The sequence below is a fragment of the Camelus bactrianus genome, chromosome 2 (assembly GCF_048773025.1).
Source record: "Camelus bactrianus isolate YW-2024 breed Bactrian camel chromosome 2, ASM4877302v1, whole genome shotgun sequence".
NCBI classification, from domain to species: Eukaryota; Metazoa; Chordata; class Mammalia; order Artiodactyla; family Camelidae; genus Camelus; species Camelus bactrianus.
Genome location: NC_133540.1, coordinates 85693433 through 85712061, shown reverse-complemented (window position 1 = coordinate 85712061; position 18629 = coordinate 85693433). Strand labels below are relative to the sequence as shown.

The 18629-nt window shown below is 34.6% G+C and overlaps 1 protein-coding gene across 7 annotated transcripts in view; it reads right to left on the bottom strand.

Moving 5' to 3' along the window:
- Positions 1 to 18629, bottom strand: part of MTHFD2L (methylenetetrahydrofolate dehydrogenase (NADP+ dependent) 2 like) — a 115194-nt gene that overhangs the window by 74000 nt on the left and 22565 nt on the right. For all 7 annotated transcript variants that reach the window (XM_074345073.1, XM_074345089.1, XM_074345106.1 and 4 more), the window contains 2 exons: positions 2487 to 2639; positions 1249 to 1356 (listed from right to left, as the gene is read on the bottom strand). In XM_074345073.1, the coding sequence (XP_074201174.1) occupies positions 1249 to 1356; positions 2487 to 2639 (261 nt within the window). The remainder of the gene's footprint in view (positions 1 to 1248; positions 1357 to 2486; positions 2640 to 18629) is intronic.

The window sequence follows — 18629 nt, the reverse complement described above, 5'->3', positions numbered from 1 at the left end:
ATAGTTCACAAGAAAGGGCTGTGCAAGTAATGGAGTTACATAATGCTGTTGCTATGTTATCGATGAGATAAGAAAATAAAATGTTGAAAATGAATTCAAAACTGCCCATTGGCTCTTGGTCAAAATTTCCCAACAAAACTAATACACCAAGGTAAACTTCCCTGGTCGTTTTATCTTGCTTAACATAGAAACTGTTACATAAAGGAAATATGAATCAGCATCTCCGTAAGAGACAGACAGATAAGCATTAATAGATTAAATTAGAAGGGAACAGTAAAACTAGAAATGCAACTTTATGGATGGTTACAATGCAAACTGTGTTCATACTACCAGATTTGGCCTTTCAAAGAGCTCTGCAAAACTAAGGCTTCTTAAAGTTACCTTGAGTCACTATCAGGCCCTAGTTTACTATGATGCACATACACATTTTGATTTGCGGCAATATTTAAATCCTTAAGTCCAGGGAGAAAAAACAATATTCAAAAGTCTTAGAATTCATCATTTTAAATAAATGATACATTATAATTGGGCTTATTTTTCCATATGGATTTGTGGCTTAAAAAATTATTTCATATGCATCATGTCAATCAAGATCATAAAATTAGTACTGTCGACCCCTGAACAATGCAGAGGTTAAGGGCACCAACCCTCTGCCCAGTTGAAAATCCACACGTAACTTTACAGTTGGCCCCCATAATCATGGTTCCATGTGCATTGATTCAATTAATTCACCCTGTAGTACTGTAGTATGTATTCAGTGAAAAAAATCTGCATGTAAGTGGACCTATGCAGTTGAAACCCATGTTGTTCAAGAGTCAATCATATTTGAATAAATGAAATCAGAAAACTGGAATTCACCAAGGTTAATAGTGGTAAAACAAAGTCTTTTACCCATACCTTGGTGGTGTGTGTTGGGGGGTGTGGTGTGTATGGACAGACACATATCTATTAACATGTGATTTGTATGTATCTAGTATGTATCTAGCCTTTCCACCCTTCTTAATGTTTAAATTTTTAATGATTTAAAGGAAGTATATATACTCAGAAGAAAAAGTAGGAACAAAGGGGTCACATATTTCCAATAATTCTTATATTCATTATCAAGGTGCTCATGTCATTAGAGAAGGAATAAGGAAAATCTTTATTTGCATAAACCCACAAATATGCTAAGTCACATTTTCAAACATCTTCATTTGATGATTTTAAGAAGAGACTGTATGAGTGCCTGGAATCTCCAGACCCACCTACCTCCCGGCCGTTCGTGTTCTCCGTCGGTGTGGAGGAGCATGGCAATGGGCATCCCCACATTCTTGGATCTTCCAACCACAACCACGTTTTTCCCAAATGTTTCAATCCCTTAAAACACAGAGTTTGATTTAAATGAAGAATAAGCAACAAGAATCAAATTAAACAACAGTCAATTGAAACAATCTTCAAAAACTTCTAATTAAATTTGAATTATTGTGTGTCTTGTCTATAATGTTCCCACATTCATTCTTTATAAATATTTCTTTTTATACGTCTTGGATTTGTCACTTCCGCTCTCATTACATCCTTATTAAAAAACCACAGACATTTTCAAGTTGCCATTAAGTTACTTTTAACTGTTAAAATGCACATGAAGAGTTAGAAATGCAGAGAATTAAAATATATGAATTACTGATTATAAAGTAAGCAAATACAACAATGTCGAGCTTAATTGGCAATCAAACTTTGAGTAAATCTGGGACAAAATGACATAGGGAAAAAAAGTGTTTTTTTCACAAAACTCATGCACTTTACTCCATAGGAGAGAACCACTAAAGTTATAGACTTCAAAAGGTCCAAAAGATAAAACTTACAGATTTAACATCCTTTACCTCTTTAGGGCATAATTTCTTCTTAAGTAAAATGAAGAAGTTAGAATTAAGGTTTTTCCAAGTACTAACATTCTAAGAGTATGATTCTAGGGTCTGCTTTCCCTTGGAAGTTTTTTCTCTCACTTAGAAAACGGCAGATTAGAAAGGAGGAAATGCTGCCAGAAATGGAAATGACAGTAACGGAGACTTAAGAACCATCACCTGCCTCTTCGAGGGTCTGTCGGAGCATTACTGTATTTAGACTGCATTTCAAGGGCAAGTGTTTATAATGAAAACCTAGGTCATCAGAGATGGTTCAAAAGTGTTCAGCACATTTTGTTTTGAAAAGTAAGGAAAAACATAATACATTTTGAAAAATGTACATCAAAATACATTAAATTTAAAGTTTGAAAGTAGGGAGACAAATGTACTATTTGGAAAATTCACTCCCTAAAGTATAAAACAGCATTCACTTGTAACCTGCCACATGTTCTTCATTTGGTTTTATTTTATATTATTCTTTGACTTCTATGACTTTATATGTTTCTATAGACTGAAGTTTTATGGCTTATATTCTTTCACTCTTTCCATCAAGGCGATGCACAAATCCTCAGTTTGGCACTTAGCACTCATGTTCCGTAGACCAACCTGTTCTTTTGATTATTTCCCAAACAGCACTAGCAGTGGCAGGTATGAGAGAATGCTGATCAAGGCACAGTCTTCCGATGTTGATAATATGAAATCCATCTACATCTTTTTCAGGGGCAATTCCATTGCATACTGTCCGCTCATCCACATGGTCTGAAACGTAAGTAAAACTGATGTAATTTTATCATTGTTATCTATTTGAAAACCTGGAAAATTAAATCTGAGCACCTACAGCCAGATCACTTATGGTTCAGCTTCAGTTAATGTATAAAATCATCCTCTCTCCCCTTTCTTGCCACCAAAATAGTAAGCCAAAGTGCCCTTGACCAATGGCTGTAATTAACCACTATAACAGTTTATGCAAGTCCAGAACCAGAAGTGGCTGGCCCAGTGAAAGAGAAAAATCTGTGAAATAAAACAATGCCAATGAGATCTGGGAACATCCAGGTGATAAATCTTTGCCTCAATAAGATTAGGTATTTAAATCTATGTTTTTCCTATATATTTCCACAAATAGGTTTCTATTGAATATTTCTAGCATTACAGATTAAAAGGGCTTTGTTACTGTTAAAAATAGTGATAACTTCAGTAATGCCTAGCTTCCTCCCAAATGACATAACAAAAAGCAAATAACACACACATACATGTTATTTTCCTGAAGCATCAGTACATTGGAATCCAAAATATATGGTTTCCTTTATGAAAGGAAAAGAACATAACGTGAGTAATGAACTAATCAAATGAGATGTGAGATTCCAATCATCTCATTTTGAAAAGCAGTGAGTATAGAAATATAAAATAGGCTCTTAATACTATTCTGTGCAGAGTAGCTTAGGTTACTGGAAACCCAACAATTGACCCATGTGCCTAAAATATTAAAATAAAGGTATTTTTGCTACATAAAAGTTTCTTAATGCATTATTCAATGAACGCCATTTAGACATATTTTTTTAAAAACATTATCAGAGCCCAAGTTCACATTGTTTTCAAAGGACTATGCCTTATGCCTTAGACCTTTTGCATTCTAAAAGTGCCACTACTGCCATCTCACTTCAGACAGACCCAGTTCACCATCACTAGACCAGCAAAGTCCTTTATGTACATGAAAGTCATAATATGAATCATATTCAAATAGAAAGTGGGCCTTTGGAATATCTCTCCAATGGACAGTTTGTCACTTTCGGTGACTGTATTCATTCTGTGATGTCCTAGCAGAGGAGGCCTCCACCTGTTTTCTCTGAAGTTATAAGATGATTGTACAGGTTCTAGTAAAACTTCTTAATTTTTTAGAATTACATATTTAACTTACTATTTGAGGACAAAAACAGTGGTTCCTTTTTTAATCTGGAGGAGGATGAAGATGATGATGATGATGATGATGATGATGATGATGATGGTGATGATTCGTTTTTTAGACACCTACCACTCAGGCAGAAGCTTCATGCCATGGACATTTCTTACAACAACATCAAAAGCTTTGCAAATTAAAAAAGAAATAACTGTAATTGAACTCTCCATTATTGAGCTATGGCTTAAATTATTTTTAAGTTCAAAATTGGCTAATGTATATCTGAGCCAACAATAGATGTATGGTTGAAAGAATCCAACAAAGGCTCTTTTGTAGATTTTGAGAGCCATCCTCTTACCAAATAAGCCTGAGCTATCTGAATTTCGTCATCCACTGGTCTGTGCCGCTTTATTCACTAAAAATAACATCAAGTTGTAATGAATAATTCATCTCATGCAACAGCTGAAACAGGAAGAAATGTAAGCATCTGAAAATTTGGAGGCAAGCACTAGAAACTGATAATTACAGACTTGTCCTCTTCTGTACTTCTTAAATTTCAACTCTGATCACCATTTTAGAACAAGTTTATCTTAAGCTAATTAAGTAATTTTGTTTCAAAGACAGATGTGTGGATATATAAAAGGTGTGATGTAGAGAACACATGAAAATGGATTATTCGTGTGCTGAATATTTAATCTAAAAGGAAAATAACCGATAGTAGTAGGTTAAAAATGTTAAAGATCATGAAAATCAAGGAAACCAATTCATATGTGATTTTTATGTAACTGTATTATCTCAGCAGTGGGTTAAATCTCACATATATCATTTGTCAGGAAAGATGTACCTTTTATTATGTAATCTATTATTCTATTTTATAAATTTATCTACTATATTATGTAAGTGTATGGAGTAATATAAATTAGTATATCTTACATTAAAATAGTGCTTTATAATGTTTATGTTACCATCATAGATTTCGCCTTTTATTTTCATAGTTTCTGGGGTAGAAAAGGTATCATCTCCATTTTAAAGATGACACTCAAAGAGTAAGACTCAGCCAATCTCAAACTGCTACTAAGAGGAGGGTCCAGATAAAATCCACATCTTTCTGCCCCCAAACGTCTGTATTACATAGAAATCATAAATACTAGTCATCTTAAATACCACTCAAACATTAAAATGAGAAAGGGCTCCTATCCCTTCTAATCTAATCTAATTTGATTAAGACAATCCTAAAATACCCCAAGGAATGTACTGTTTCTTCTAGGCCTCCAAAGACAACAGCATCCCTAGAGTAACTAACACGTGTCTAAACACATGCAAAAAAGCATTAAACATTTCATGCAAATACCACCTTTTGTTGTGTGAGTAAGAGAAATAAACATATTTCATGATTTTGACTGACTGCTACGGAAAGTCCCCTGATACCTCACTCCTGGGGACCCTGACTTGAAAAGAAAAGACATTCACAAGACTCAACAGCATTAGTTTTTTCAAAAGGCTTATAAAACATTTTCAATTCATAGAATACGCTGGCAAACAATTAACCACTTAATATCTTACCCAAATGAATGGGGAACCTGGCATTATTCACTTTGTGTTTTTCCCATCTACTTAATATTATGAGAAGTCATTAAATCATGCCAGAAAAAGAGTCATCAAATTAAATTCATAACACTGCAACAGAACAGCTCAGGGAATACCTTTAGGGACCACACTGTAGAACTCAACACTGAATATTTATTTTTTGTGATTTATTTATTTAATTGCCTTCAGATAAGGAACAACAACAACAAAAAAACAAACAAAAATTATTGGTTTAATTTCCACCCAAGGATTTTCACATTACTGTTTAAAAGTACCTTCTTCCACTTCCCCAGTGCTTGTTGGATAAGTGCAAGCTCATCAGCATAGTAAGTCATATGTTCCTTACTTTCTTTTGTCCTCTACTTTCCTCTCTTCCAGTGCACCATCTCTTTCCCAACCATCATTATCACACATCGTTAACTCAAGCCACACCAAACTGTACCCAATTCCCAAACCCAAACCCTTAGCATTAATTTTTGCATTTCTGGGTTATTGTTCATGATTATTTTTCCATTACCAATTCCTTCCTCCCTGTTCTTTCACATCCTATTTATTCTTTATTATGTTGCTACACTACCAGCTGCTCCCTCATCACAAATTGAAATGTTTCTTTTCTTCTCTGGTCTCCCACAGAACTGCTATCAAAAGTACTTAGCACATTAGTTCAGTTAGTTGATCCTGTTAGTTATTTAAGTATCTCTCTCATTTATGAGCCTTTTAGGGCACAGATCTTGTCTTATTAAGCTGATTCACCCATAGCCTTCTCTTGGTTGATAGGAATTCCATCCTTCTGTTTTATAAGCTAGAAAAACCTGGAGTCATTCTGAAACCTCACTTTCCTTCACAGGCCACATCCAAGCCACTGAAAAATCTGTTGGCTCTTCCTTCATAAACATCTAGCACTTCACCAGTCTTACCACGGCCACTGATAACACTGGTTTGAGTGGCCATTATCTCTCCTGTGAATTGTCCAGCCTCCTAAGTAATCCTCTGCCTCTACATTTGCATCCATAGAATCTATTTACAAAATAGCAAGGGTTATATTTGAGAAATGCATATCTGATCACACTACTCTTCTCCTTAAAATCCTGCTCTTCTTGCTCTTCCTCAGAACTATCAGGCATTTCCCACCTTGGTTATTGCTCTTCTGTCCGCCTGGAGGCTTTTCAAAAAAAAAACTGCCACTTCGGCTAAATCCCTCTCATCTTTCAAATCTTTGCTTAAATTCCACATTCTCTGTTAAGGACTATTCTGACCACATTATTTAAAAATGTAGGCTCCATGTCTGATAATGTTAAAGTTGTTTATATTGGACCAAACGTCTCAACAGAAGACAACTGTAAATATTGGGAAAATTATATTAAAACAACCACTGACAACCCTGGAGAGTTACCAGAAGCAGACAGATTTGGAAGAGGGCGGGCATCTGAATGGAATGTCACTGAAAGAGTTTCTGATTTGGGAAGAATTTGGATAGAACTCTGCAGTTTTACTTGCTTGAGGAATCAAACAATGAAGTTTGGGGCTACGACAGAAGCTGGAAATCAAAGGAGAATATCCAGCAAAAGCAAAAACTGCAGAAAGGAGACTCAAATTGTTTCTATAAACTCTGTCCAAATCTCTGACTGACCTTTGAACAACACACACAAGAGGCAAATTCCAGGAAGCCCATCTAAGGCTAACAGAACTAGACAGATTGCAGCTGTGGTTCACCAAGGGCAAAGCAAAGCTTGAAGTTCTCAATATGATAGGCATTCACACACAAAAATTTACAGCTATTATACTCAATAATGAAATACTGAACCTTTCCCCCAAGATCCGAAGAAGGCAAGGGTGCCCACTCCCACCATTTCTATTCAGTGTTTTATTGAAGATCCTAGCTGGTGTAATAAGATAAGGAAAAGAAAAAAGAAACCCAAAGATCAGGAAAAAAAGAAGTAAAACTCTCTAGCCACAGATTGTTGTTCATGCAGAATATTCTGAAGAATTTACAAAACAATAAAAGAACTAATAAAGTGAATTTAGCAAGATCACAGAGTACAAAGTCAATATATAAAAAAGTCAATTGTATTTCTGTATACAAGCAGCAGCTACTAGAAAATGAAATTGTAAAAGTTCTACTTACAATAGCTGACAGATCATAAAATGCTTAGGAGTAAATTTTAAAATTTGGGGGATGATACCTATAATGAAAACTACAAAACATTGCTGGCAGATTACCTAAATAAATGGAATGTACACCATATTCATGAATTGGAAGACTCAATAATGTTAAGATATCAATTCTTCCAAATTGATCTATAGACTCAATGTTATCTTAAAAATAATCCTATGAGGCTTTTTGGCAGAAGCCAACAAACTGATTCTAAAATTTATATGGCTATGCAAAGGACTTAGAATATCCAAAGAAATCTTGAAACTGAACAAAGTTAGAGGACTTAGAATACCTGACTTTAAGACTGGCTACAAAGGTACAGTAATCAAGACAGTGTGGTATTAGTGTAGGGATAGACAAATAGATCAGTGAAACAGAAGAGAGAGACCAACTTTAGACTAAAACTTACACAATCAGTTTGATTTTTAACAAAGGTGTTAAAAGCAATTTAATGGGAAAAGGAAAGTCTTTTCAAGAAATAATACTTGAACAACTTGACAGCCATACAGAAAATAACCAAACTGAGCCACAGTCCCTACTTCAGACTGTGAAGGAGAACATCTGTCACCCCAAAATGTGTTTCTTTGGCATGAGAATTAATTTTTACCTCCCCCTTAGCTGCCTAAAGAATTTAGATAAAAGACCTGTTCCAGAATAGAGCTGTCACCAGATTCTGCAAAGAATATAGGCTAACTATGTTGGGGGAAACTTTAGACAGAGCCTAGACATGAGAGTCCACTCAGTGTCCCATTGTCTCTGCAACGCCCAGCAAGTATTTGTTTACTAAACATTTGCTTTTGCATCTCCAGGTGAGTTGCCTTCTTCCCCTTTGAGGTCCCAAACAATTACCCCTGACATCCTCTTTTGTCTTTAGCTGAATATGGCATTCAGGTGAGGGTTTCAGCCATTTTGGTGAGTTACTCAGTTTTCCTGGATCTCTCTCATGTATACATGTTATTAAACTTTTGTTTAATTTTCTTCTGTTAATCTGTCTCATGTCAATTTTATTCTTAGACCAGCCAGAAGAAGAACTTAGAAGGGTAAAGGAAAACTTCTACCTTCTACCTCCTTGATAGTACCATACAGAAAAATTAATTGGAAATGGTTTATAAGCCTAAGATAAAACTGAAGAGTTTCTAGGTGAAAACTTTAATTTATGTGCTAGGTGCAGGCAAAGTTTTCTTAGAAAGAACACAAAAAGCATAAAAAAATGAAAGAGAAAAATTGATCAATTAGACTTCAGAAAAATTAAAATTTTATGCTCATGGAAAGACACCATTAAGAAAATGAATAGGCAAGCCAAAGATAGGGAGAAGACATTTGCAAAACACGTATCTGACAAAGAACATGTGTTGAGATACATAAAGAACTACCAAACCTCAATCACTAACAGATAAATAATTCAGTTTTTTTAAATGAGCTTAATACTTAAACAGGCACTTTATAAAGTAAGATATTCAAATGGGCAATATGCTTGTTAAAAAATATCAGAACAGAGAACTTAAGGGTGAGAATGAAAAGTAGCCAGAGGTTGACTGCGAAGGGTCACAAGGAAACTCTCTCAGCTGAAAAAAAAAATTCTATATTTTGATAAGAATTTAAGTCAAATGAGAATTTGCATTTTTCAAAACTTATAGAATAGCACACTTACGATGTGTGCATTTCAATGCATGTAAATTTCACATGGAAACAGTGTAATTAATGATATGCACACTGGCGTTTTAGAGGTACATTACTTGTTCTTTTTTAAACGCTTTTAAAATTAGATGGATGATTAGATAAATAAATGGATAGATGTAACAAAGCAAATATAGCAACATGTTAATTACAGAATCTAAGTTGTGGGCATATGTATGTTCACTGTATCATTCTTTTTTCTGAATGTTTGAAATTTTTCATAATAAAATATTGAGGGGAGAATAAAAATACAACGTATCCCTGAACATCTGATGCTCTTACCATGCTCTGCTTTTTTTTTTTCACATAGCATATCAACTTCTAATAAATATACAGTAGTTGCTTATTTATTATGTTTATTTTTAATTGTCTGTCTCTCCTACTACTCCACAAGGGCAAAAACTTCTTTTTTTCACTGATGTACTCCTAGCACAAAGAACAGTGCCTGGAAATTGTTGAATAAATTATTACTATTACTGTTGATTTACAGACTGAGAAACAGACAAATGAGTGGACAACTGGAGACAATTAGAATGGTCTTTCTACAACCTCTGACATCCCTCTTTTTCAAATATGACAAAAAACCAAAGATGGCTTTCATTAAAGTCTTGATTTGCTGCATCTACAATATTAGATATTTGGTACTTTTTATCCTCCAATATATATTTAAAGTAAAGATTCATGTTTGTTTGTTTATCATTTATTTCTTCCTTTCAGGACTTGAAAAATCAGAAATCTCAGGCAAAGCTTTATGCTTATACATTAAAGCCCACACTCTGAATAAGTGTAGATAAGGTCCCTGAAAATTCACTCATTTATTCATTCAAGAGATATTTATATATTTATAATACATATTTATTGAGTGTCTACCATGTGCCTGGCACTGTTCCAAGGGTTTAGGAAAAATAAGCGAACCGAACAGGTAAACCTCCTACCCTCTGGAGCTTACATTCTAAAGAAATAAAGGTCTGCCTTTATTTAGCTGTAGTCTCTCAATTAGTTAATTATTTACTAGAAGTAAATGAGAGATATGCTTTTGGAAACTATGTTCACTGTTCTCAAACCAATAAATAATATTTAAGTTACACCCTCTGGGTTCTACATGAATGTTTTCTGACAGAAAATACTTAGAAGGTGCTTACCACTTGCCTAATATCATTTAAGAATTATTTCATCATCAAGGGGTGAGAGGACAAAAAGGGAATATGAAGTGACTACTCTCACTGTATCACTCCACCCCTACATCTGAGAAAACAGCAGAGCCTGGAGGTGGAGCGGGAGGTGTCCGCTGGGCCAGAAAGGTGTGGCCCTGGCCCTCCACCTTTCCTTACCTCTTTCTCCTATAAAGCCACAGAAATGATACAGGACATCCCCAGTCAGGCTTGAAGACACTCTGGTTTATTAAGCTGTTGGTTTCCTAGACTGTATACACAGTGGCTTCTGTCAAATACATTGTACTGCACTCGAAGCAGTGTCTATTCCAGAGGAAAATAGGTAAGTGAGCATGTCTGATGAGCTTCTTTTATACATAGGGAAGAGATGCTGTGTTTTAGGGACTTTGCAAACTTCTCAAGGCCAGTTAGTCGCAAATTGTTTTCTAACTAACCTTTCCCCTGTCGACTGAAATAAATGCACAGCCTGAAAGTGGAGAGTTATGTTTTATTTGCTGGGAGGACTCAAGCTGGGAGGACTCGAGCTGGGAGGATAGCCTCTCAGATCGCTCCGAAGAGTTAGGGGAGGAGCTAGGATATATAGAAGCTTTACAACAAAGACCAGGTAGTTGGAACAATAAAAGTTTACTTGTTACCTGAAGAAAAACGGGCATCTCAAGTTAAAGAATTTAGTACTTTTCTATGTACGGGAAGAGGCAAACATTTGGGCTCATTGAATTCATTCCTTTGACAAGCATCTAGCTATCTAGGGCCAGTATCCTGTCCTTTCTTATTCTGAGTGCCCTCAGAGTGCACCATTGTGAGTGGCTGCAGAAGCCAGGCTGCAGGCTTGTCTTCACTGCGGGGTGGCGGCAGCCGCTGATGACTTGATGGCTTCAGCATTCTTTGTTTACTGATATGGTTTGCAGTATTTTTCATTCACACCCCCTAGTGACTATCAGAGACTCATATATAGATTGGACTCTAGGTAAAAATTTTTTCAACTGGTAAATGAACAAAGAGGGTCAGAGAGCAATCATATAAATAGATTTCTTGACAAACTTTCTACAAAGAAATATCCAAATGTTTCAAAGGACTTTCTGATTTTGGTAAATTCTTTAGCAAAGCCAAATGCACTCAAAAATAGATATCATGATGAAGGAAAAATAAAAAATATGAAAAAGTAAAGAGGTAACTATTGTTGTCCTGAGAAATTCTGGATTTTGAAGATACTTTGAGAAGTAAATTATCTCAAGTTACATGATATAACCTGTTTATGATAGCAGCTGCTCAAAAAGACATAAGTCTATAGATCTGAGTGACTGAAATAACTCTTGGGGTGGTTTGCACCTGGGAGTGAATAGGGAGAGACATACGTGCCTACAGAGACCAACCAATCCCACTAATATGTAAGTCTTATAAAACTGATTTACTCAGCTTCCAGTATAAACCATTAACATTTTGAAAAATCACTGCTTGCTCTATGCCGCCATCATGTGGTTATCATAAGCCACGTGCAGGAGAATAGTCTTCCATTTTATTCACCCTACATGCGAATTCTTTCGTAAAAACGTTAACAATCAGAAATTTTTTTAAGTAGATAAAGGATATCATGGGGCTGGCTTTGTTTCTATGTTAACACTCAAATCATGTCAGAAAGGATTTGAACAAAATAGTGTTTGGAATCTGGCCATTTTTCTTTGAATAAACCTTAACGACATAAATTGGTTGATTCATAAGTCATGGTTTATGACACAATCTCAGTACTATTCCAAGCACAATACAACTTAAAATAATTAATTAGTTATTTTTAATAATAAGCTGAGTGCATGCAAATCCACCACCCCAAACAAAAGTTATGGCCTTGACAGTAATCTATATTTCATATAGATTAATCATATATTTCACCCACTAAGTCATCCCATTTCCTGCTCCTGCCTGCAGTAAACATCCTGTGCCTGCCATTCCCTCAGCTTCCTTTCCATATTGTTTTATTGCATTTATTTGTATTTCTAATAGATTTGTTTTTTTAAACAACTTCTTTTAAGAATATTTGAATAGAACAGACTGCACATATTTAAAGTGTACAATTTGATAAGCTGTGATATATATATATATATATATATATATATTATATATATATATGAAACCATCACCCCAGTCAAGATAATGAACACATACACCACCCTGAAAAGTTTCCACATGCCTCTTTTCCTCATCCCTTCCTGTCCCCTCACCTTCAACCACCTATAAACATTTGCTATGGGCTGAATTGTGTCCCCTCTACAAATTCATGTGTTGAAGCCCAACCCTTAATGTAACGGTGTGTAATTAGGTTTACATGAAATCTTCATGGTCGGCCCCTCATGATGGGATTAGTGCCCTTATAAGAAGAGACACCAGAGAGCTTCCTCTTTCTCTGTCATGTGAGAAGGAGGGAGTCATCTGAAAGGCAGGAGAGCTCTCACCAAAACCTGACTCTTCTGGCACCCTGATCTCAGACTTCGAGCATTCAGAACTGTGAGAAAATAAAGTTCTGTTATTTAAGGCACCTAGTCTATGATATTTTTTTATGCAGCCCAAGCCGACTAATAGCCACTGATTTGCTTCCTGTCACTATATGTTAGTTTGCAGTACATAGAATTTTATATAAATAGAACCATAGAGTATGTACTTTCACTTGTCTGGATAATTTCACTCAGCATAATTATTTTGATATTCACCCATGCTGGAGTGTGCATCAATATTTAATTCCTTTTTATTGCTGAGTAATATCCCACTGTATAGATTATACCACATTTATATCTATTCACCTGTTGATGAACATTTGAGTTATTTCCAGCTTTTGACCGTTAAAAAAAATGCTTCTATGAACATGCATATACAAGTCTTTGTGTTAACAAATACATCTTTTTTTCTTTAGGTAAATACAGAGACATGAAATACATGGACAATTATACATACATACATGTAAATTTTTAAGACACTGCCAATCTTTTTTCAAAGTATACCATGTTGCATTCCCACCAACAACACATCCTCATCAATACATGGTAAGGTCAGTTATCTTTCTAGTATCAGCCATTCTAATAGGTGTGTAGTAGTATCTTATTACAGTTTCCATTTGAATTTCCCTAATGACTACTGATGTTGAGTATCTACTTATGTGCTTATGTATCATTTGTATTTCTTCTTTGGTGAAGTGACTGTTCATATCTTTTGACCATTTTCAGTATTTACCCTGTTTGGTGTTGATTTGGTGTGTGCCATTAATTTTGGACAGTTTTAGCTACTATTACTTCAAATATTTCTTCTGCCCTGTTCTCTCTTCTCCTGATATTCCAATCATCTGTATGTCCCACCTTTTGAAAATGTCCTATAGTTCTTAGATGGTCTTTTCTGCATTTTTTTTCTTTCTTTCTTTTTTCTCTCTGCATTGCAATTTGAGAAGTTTCTATTGGCATATTCTCAAGCTTACTGATTATTTCCAGTCTACAACTGAGCTACAACAAAGCATTCTTCATTGCTGTTAGAGTGTTTTTGATTTCAGCATTTCTTTTTGAATCTTTCTTAGAGTTTCCATCTCTCTTTCATTACCCGTATGTCCTTGCATATTGCCCACTTTTTCCACCAGAGCCTTTAACATGTTAATCACAGTTATTTTAAATTCCCAATAACTCCAAAATCTGTGTCATATGTGAATCTGTTTCTAATGGGGTTTTTGTCTCTTTAGACTGCTTTTCTTTGTCTTTTGGCATGCTTTGTGATTTTTTTTGGGGGGGGGGAAGCCACATCTAAGACAATGGCCCCTAGGAGTTTCTCTCATGCTAATACACATTAATCTCCAGAAAGTCATCAAAATTACGTTCAAGTATTCCAATCAGTTTATGGCTCCAGAATCTTGTTACAGGTAAATAGACCTTGGTTGTAACTGGATTTGCCTGTCTCTCCAGATTTTGGGATAGTGGTTTGCCCTGCAACTTCAGTTTTCTGATGGGTCAAGAAAAGTATTGATTTTCAGTTTGTCCAGCATTTTCTTGTTATAAGGACAAGAGTATTTATGTTGTTCTGGCTAGAGTTGGGCTTTGTTTAATTGGGTTGTTTTTATTTTCTTGATATTGATTTTTGATAGCTCTTTATATATTCTGCAAATATATGTTAGCAAATATATGCTTTGCAAATATTTTCTTCTAGTCTGTCTTTTTTTATTCTTTTAATATTTTTTGAAAAGCAGAAGTTTTGCATTTTGATGAAATCTAATTTATCAAGTTCTTGTTTCATATTCCTATGCAATCCAATTGCAACAGCCCCCATTTATTGAAAAGCACATCCTTTCTGCACTAATTTATCTTTCCACCATTTTCAAAAACCAATTGTTGATATAGGTATAGATCTATTTCTGGATTTTAAATTTTCTTCCATTCATCTGTTTTCCTATTTATTCCAGTACCACTCTGTCTTAATTACTGTAGCTTTATAATTAGTCTTTGAAAAATTTTAATTGAGGTATAACTGACATATAGTTTAGTTTCAGGTGTACAACATAATGATTCATTATTTGCATATATTACAAAATAATCACCACAATAAGTTAACATCCCTCCAATACACAGTCAAAATTTTTTTTCTTATGATGAGGACTTTTAAGGTGTATTCTCTCAGCAACTTTCAAATATGCAATACAGTATTATTAACTTTAGTCACCGTGCCATATATTACATCCCCATGACTTATTTTATATCTGGAAGTTTGTTGCTTTTGATTTTAAGACATTTGATTAGTCTTAAAATCAGGAAGTATTAACCTTTCAACACTGTTACTAATTTTCAAAGCTGTTTTAACTATTCTAGGTACTTTGAATTTCCATATGAATTTAGCAATCAGTTTTGTCAACTGCTACAAAAAACAATGCTGAGATTTTCATTGAGACTGTCTTGAATCTACAAATTAATTTGAAGATAACTGACATCCTAACACTAGTTAGTCTTTCAATCCATGAATACAATATATTTATTTACTTAGGTCTTCTTTAATTTCTCTCAGGAATGTTCTGTAGTTTTTAATGTACAAATTTTTCACATCTTTTGTCAAATTTATGCCTAAAGATATTATATTTTCGATGCAACTTAAATGTCTTTATTCACTTCAATATCTGATATCTGATGCTAACACACAGAATGGCAAGTGATATTTGCATATTAATCTTGTATCTTCTAACCTTGTTAAACTCATTAGTATTAATAGCCTTTCTTTTCCCCTAGGTTCCACTGGATTTTCTACATAGATGATCATGTTATCTGCTTTTAATTTTCTTTTTCTTGCCTTGCCTTATGTGTTGGTTAGAATCTCCAATACAATGTTGAATAGACATGGTTAAGAATGGACATTCTTAATTTCTTCCTGATCATATGAGGAAAATATTGTCTTTCATAATCAACTATGATGTTAGCTGCAAATTTTTCTTATCTTTGATTATGTTTTGTTACTAGTTTTTAGACAGCTTTTTATCAGGAATCAATTATGAATTTTATCAAATAATTTATCTCTAGCTATTGAGATAATCACATGACTTTTCATTTTAATTGGTTAATGTGGTGAAATACATTGTTGGACTTTCCAATGTTAAACCAATGTTGCATTCCTGGAATAAAAGTCTTGATAGATTTTGGTCATGATGAACAATCCCTTTTATATATTGTTGAATTTTATTTCTCAAATTTTGTTAGTATCTTTCGCATTTATGTTCATGAAGGATATTAGTTTGTAGTTTTCCTTTCTTTTATTTATTTGCTTATTTTTGGGTATTGGTAATTTTAGAATATAAACCACACATTAAATTGTTTTTCTTTGGGGTTTAATACCAATTACATCCTAAAATTATCTTACTAATAAGAAAAATATCATATATATTTACTCACATAGCTATCATTTCTAGTGCTCTTCATTCCTTTGTGTAGAAACATATTTTCATCTGGTATCATTTTTTTCTGCCTGAAGGACTTCCTTTAATATTTTTTTATAGTGTAGGTTTGCTGGTGATTGTTTCCCTAGCTCTGTCTGGATTCTATTCTCCCTAAATATCTAAAATAATATTTTATTTGTCTTTGTTTTTAAAGATATTTTCACTGAGTATAGAAGTCATTGTTATAGTTTTTTTTCTCTCAGTACTTTAAAGATCAAGATGCTCCATTGTCTTCTTACTTACATTGTTTCTGATGAGAAATCTGCTATTTCTTTCTTTTTATCCCTCTGTATGTAATGTGACTTCTCCCCACTTGATGCTTTCAGTATTTTTTCTCTGCATTACACTGGTTTTGAATAATTTGATTATGGTGTTTTTATTGGTATAGTTTTCTTCATATTTCATGGGCAGGGAGTTTGTTGAGCTTGTAGATCTGCGGGTTTATAGTTTTCATCACATTTGTGAATTTTAATCTGAAATCCCAATCACTTGTGAAAGGATACTTATTTCTTACTCATGTAACCTCTGTTAAGATTCCCACTTCCCTCCTTCTTGTAATTGACAATCATCTATAATACATACCTTCCAGGATTAGTGCAACAAAAAGAGAAGTAGGGGTGGATGCTACGTAGCTTTTAACCATCTCAGTTCAGAATGGCTCAAAAAAAGTCACTTCTCCTCACAGTCCAGGAGCCAGAAGTCACATGGCCCCAGCCTAATTGCTAAGAGAAGCTGGGAAATGTAAGGGGATATGTGGATGTTTCGAGAACTTTGTTTGCTGCACAAAAAAGCAGATCTAAAGCAGGGATTGACAGAACTGAAACAATTTCGGAGGGTGTGGCTAAAAAAGGCTCTCTGAGGCAGTGGCATTTAAGCCAAGACCTAAAGGTGGGAAAGAAGTCAGCACTGGTATGTTTAAAAGATAACCAATGTAGTTAAGAGGCCAGAGGCTAAAGCCCTATTCAAGTAATAAAATGTTATCCTACCGTGTTCTCTGTATAATAAATACTTAGGGCTACAGAAAGCTTTCTAGGGTCTGGGGTGTAAGATCCTCGCCAAATCTTGACCAGTGACAGAACTTACATACTACTCTCTTAGATGTAGAAGAATATGTAGAAGGATGAAACTTTAACGGAGGGGGAAACAAAAGCAGTGACTGTAAAACTACAGGGTTCATTCATTCCAGCAATAACATTCACTAGGAATCTACCAGGATGCAGGGTGGAATTCAGGAATAAAACGTTGACTGCAATCCCCCCCTGATATGGTGAAACTAATAGTCTAGTGGAAGAAACACATTACTAAAAAGTAATGAAATATTCTATGTGGAATTGTTCTGTGCACTCAGTCACAGAACTGGGGTTCCTCCCTAGAGAAAGGAGTAAAAATGCTATAACAAAGGTCAAGTCTAATTTAGAAACTATTTAGAAATAAACAGGAAAAAAAGCTCTACTAAAATGGAGTCTAGGGTGATGAAAATTTTCTACTCTGTTGAAAAACATTATACATAGAGTAGTAAGTATTCTGCATACACAAATTTCATAATCTCTCAAGAAAAGCAATCAAGACAAGGCCCTTTTATCCCCTCCAAATGAAGAATCAGGTTTTAGACAAATGCACATATCTGCATGCCCTAATTAGGTCAATACCCACATTTTTATGCCTACTAATTACTAGAAAATATTATCTTTGTTAAATCTACACTGTGAATTCTAACTCTTCTTACTCACCGTATCTGTATTTAATCCTTTAATCCTATATTTCATTCTAGTTTCTCTGATCAATCCTCTTACATAAATTGGAAGATTTAATCCTCAAAAGTTTCAAACTAACTGAAGGGAAACATTTGAAAAACAATTTTAGAAAAAGATAGATAAGCTAGATTAAGTTTTCCCATTCGACCTAATAAATTTTGTTCCCAGAGATAGAGGAGAAGTAGATTTCTTAGAAAGCAAGAAAATAAAAAGGGGTGGGTAAGCATCTCTTGGTGCTTGACTTGCAGTCTCAGCTGTAGGACTGTGATGAAGACTGAAAGAACACCAGAATTGGTTCTCCTGGCACTGCTCTGCTACCCGCTACTGCCGTGACGTTACACAAGTTTCTCAGCTCACTTAGTTTCCTTGACTATAAACCATGGATTTAAAAAAAAGTACCTACCACTGAGGGTTGCTCTGAGTGTTAATTACTTACTGAATATTGCTGGCAGTCATAAATGGTAATAGCTGTCAAGGAACAGTAGTCGTAAAACACCGCATCCAAATTGAATTGACTGATAATTGTTTTCTAGGCTTACATCTGAATGCTTTCATATAATTCATATAAT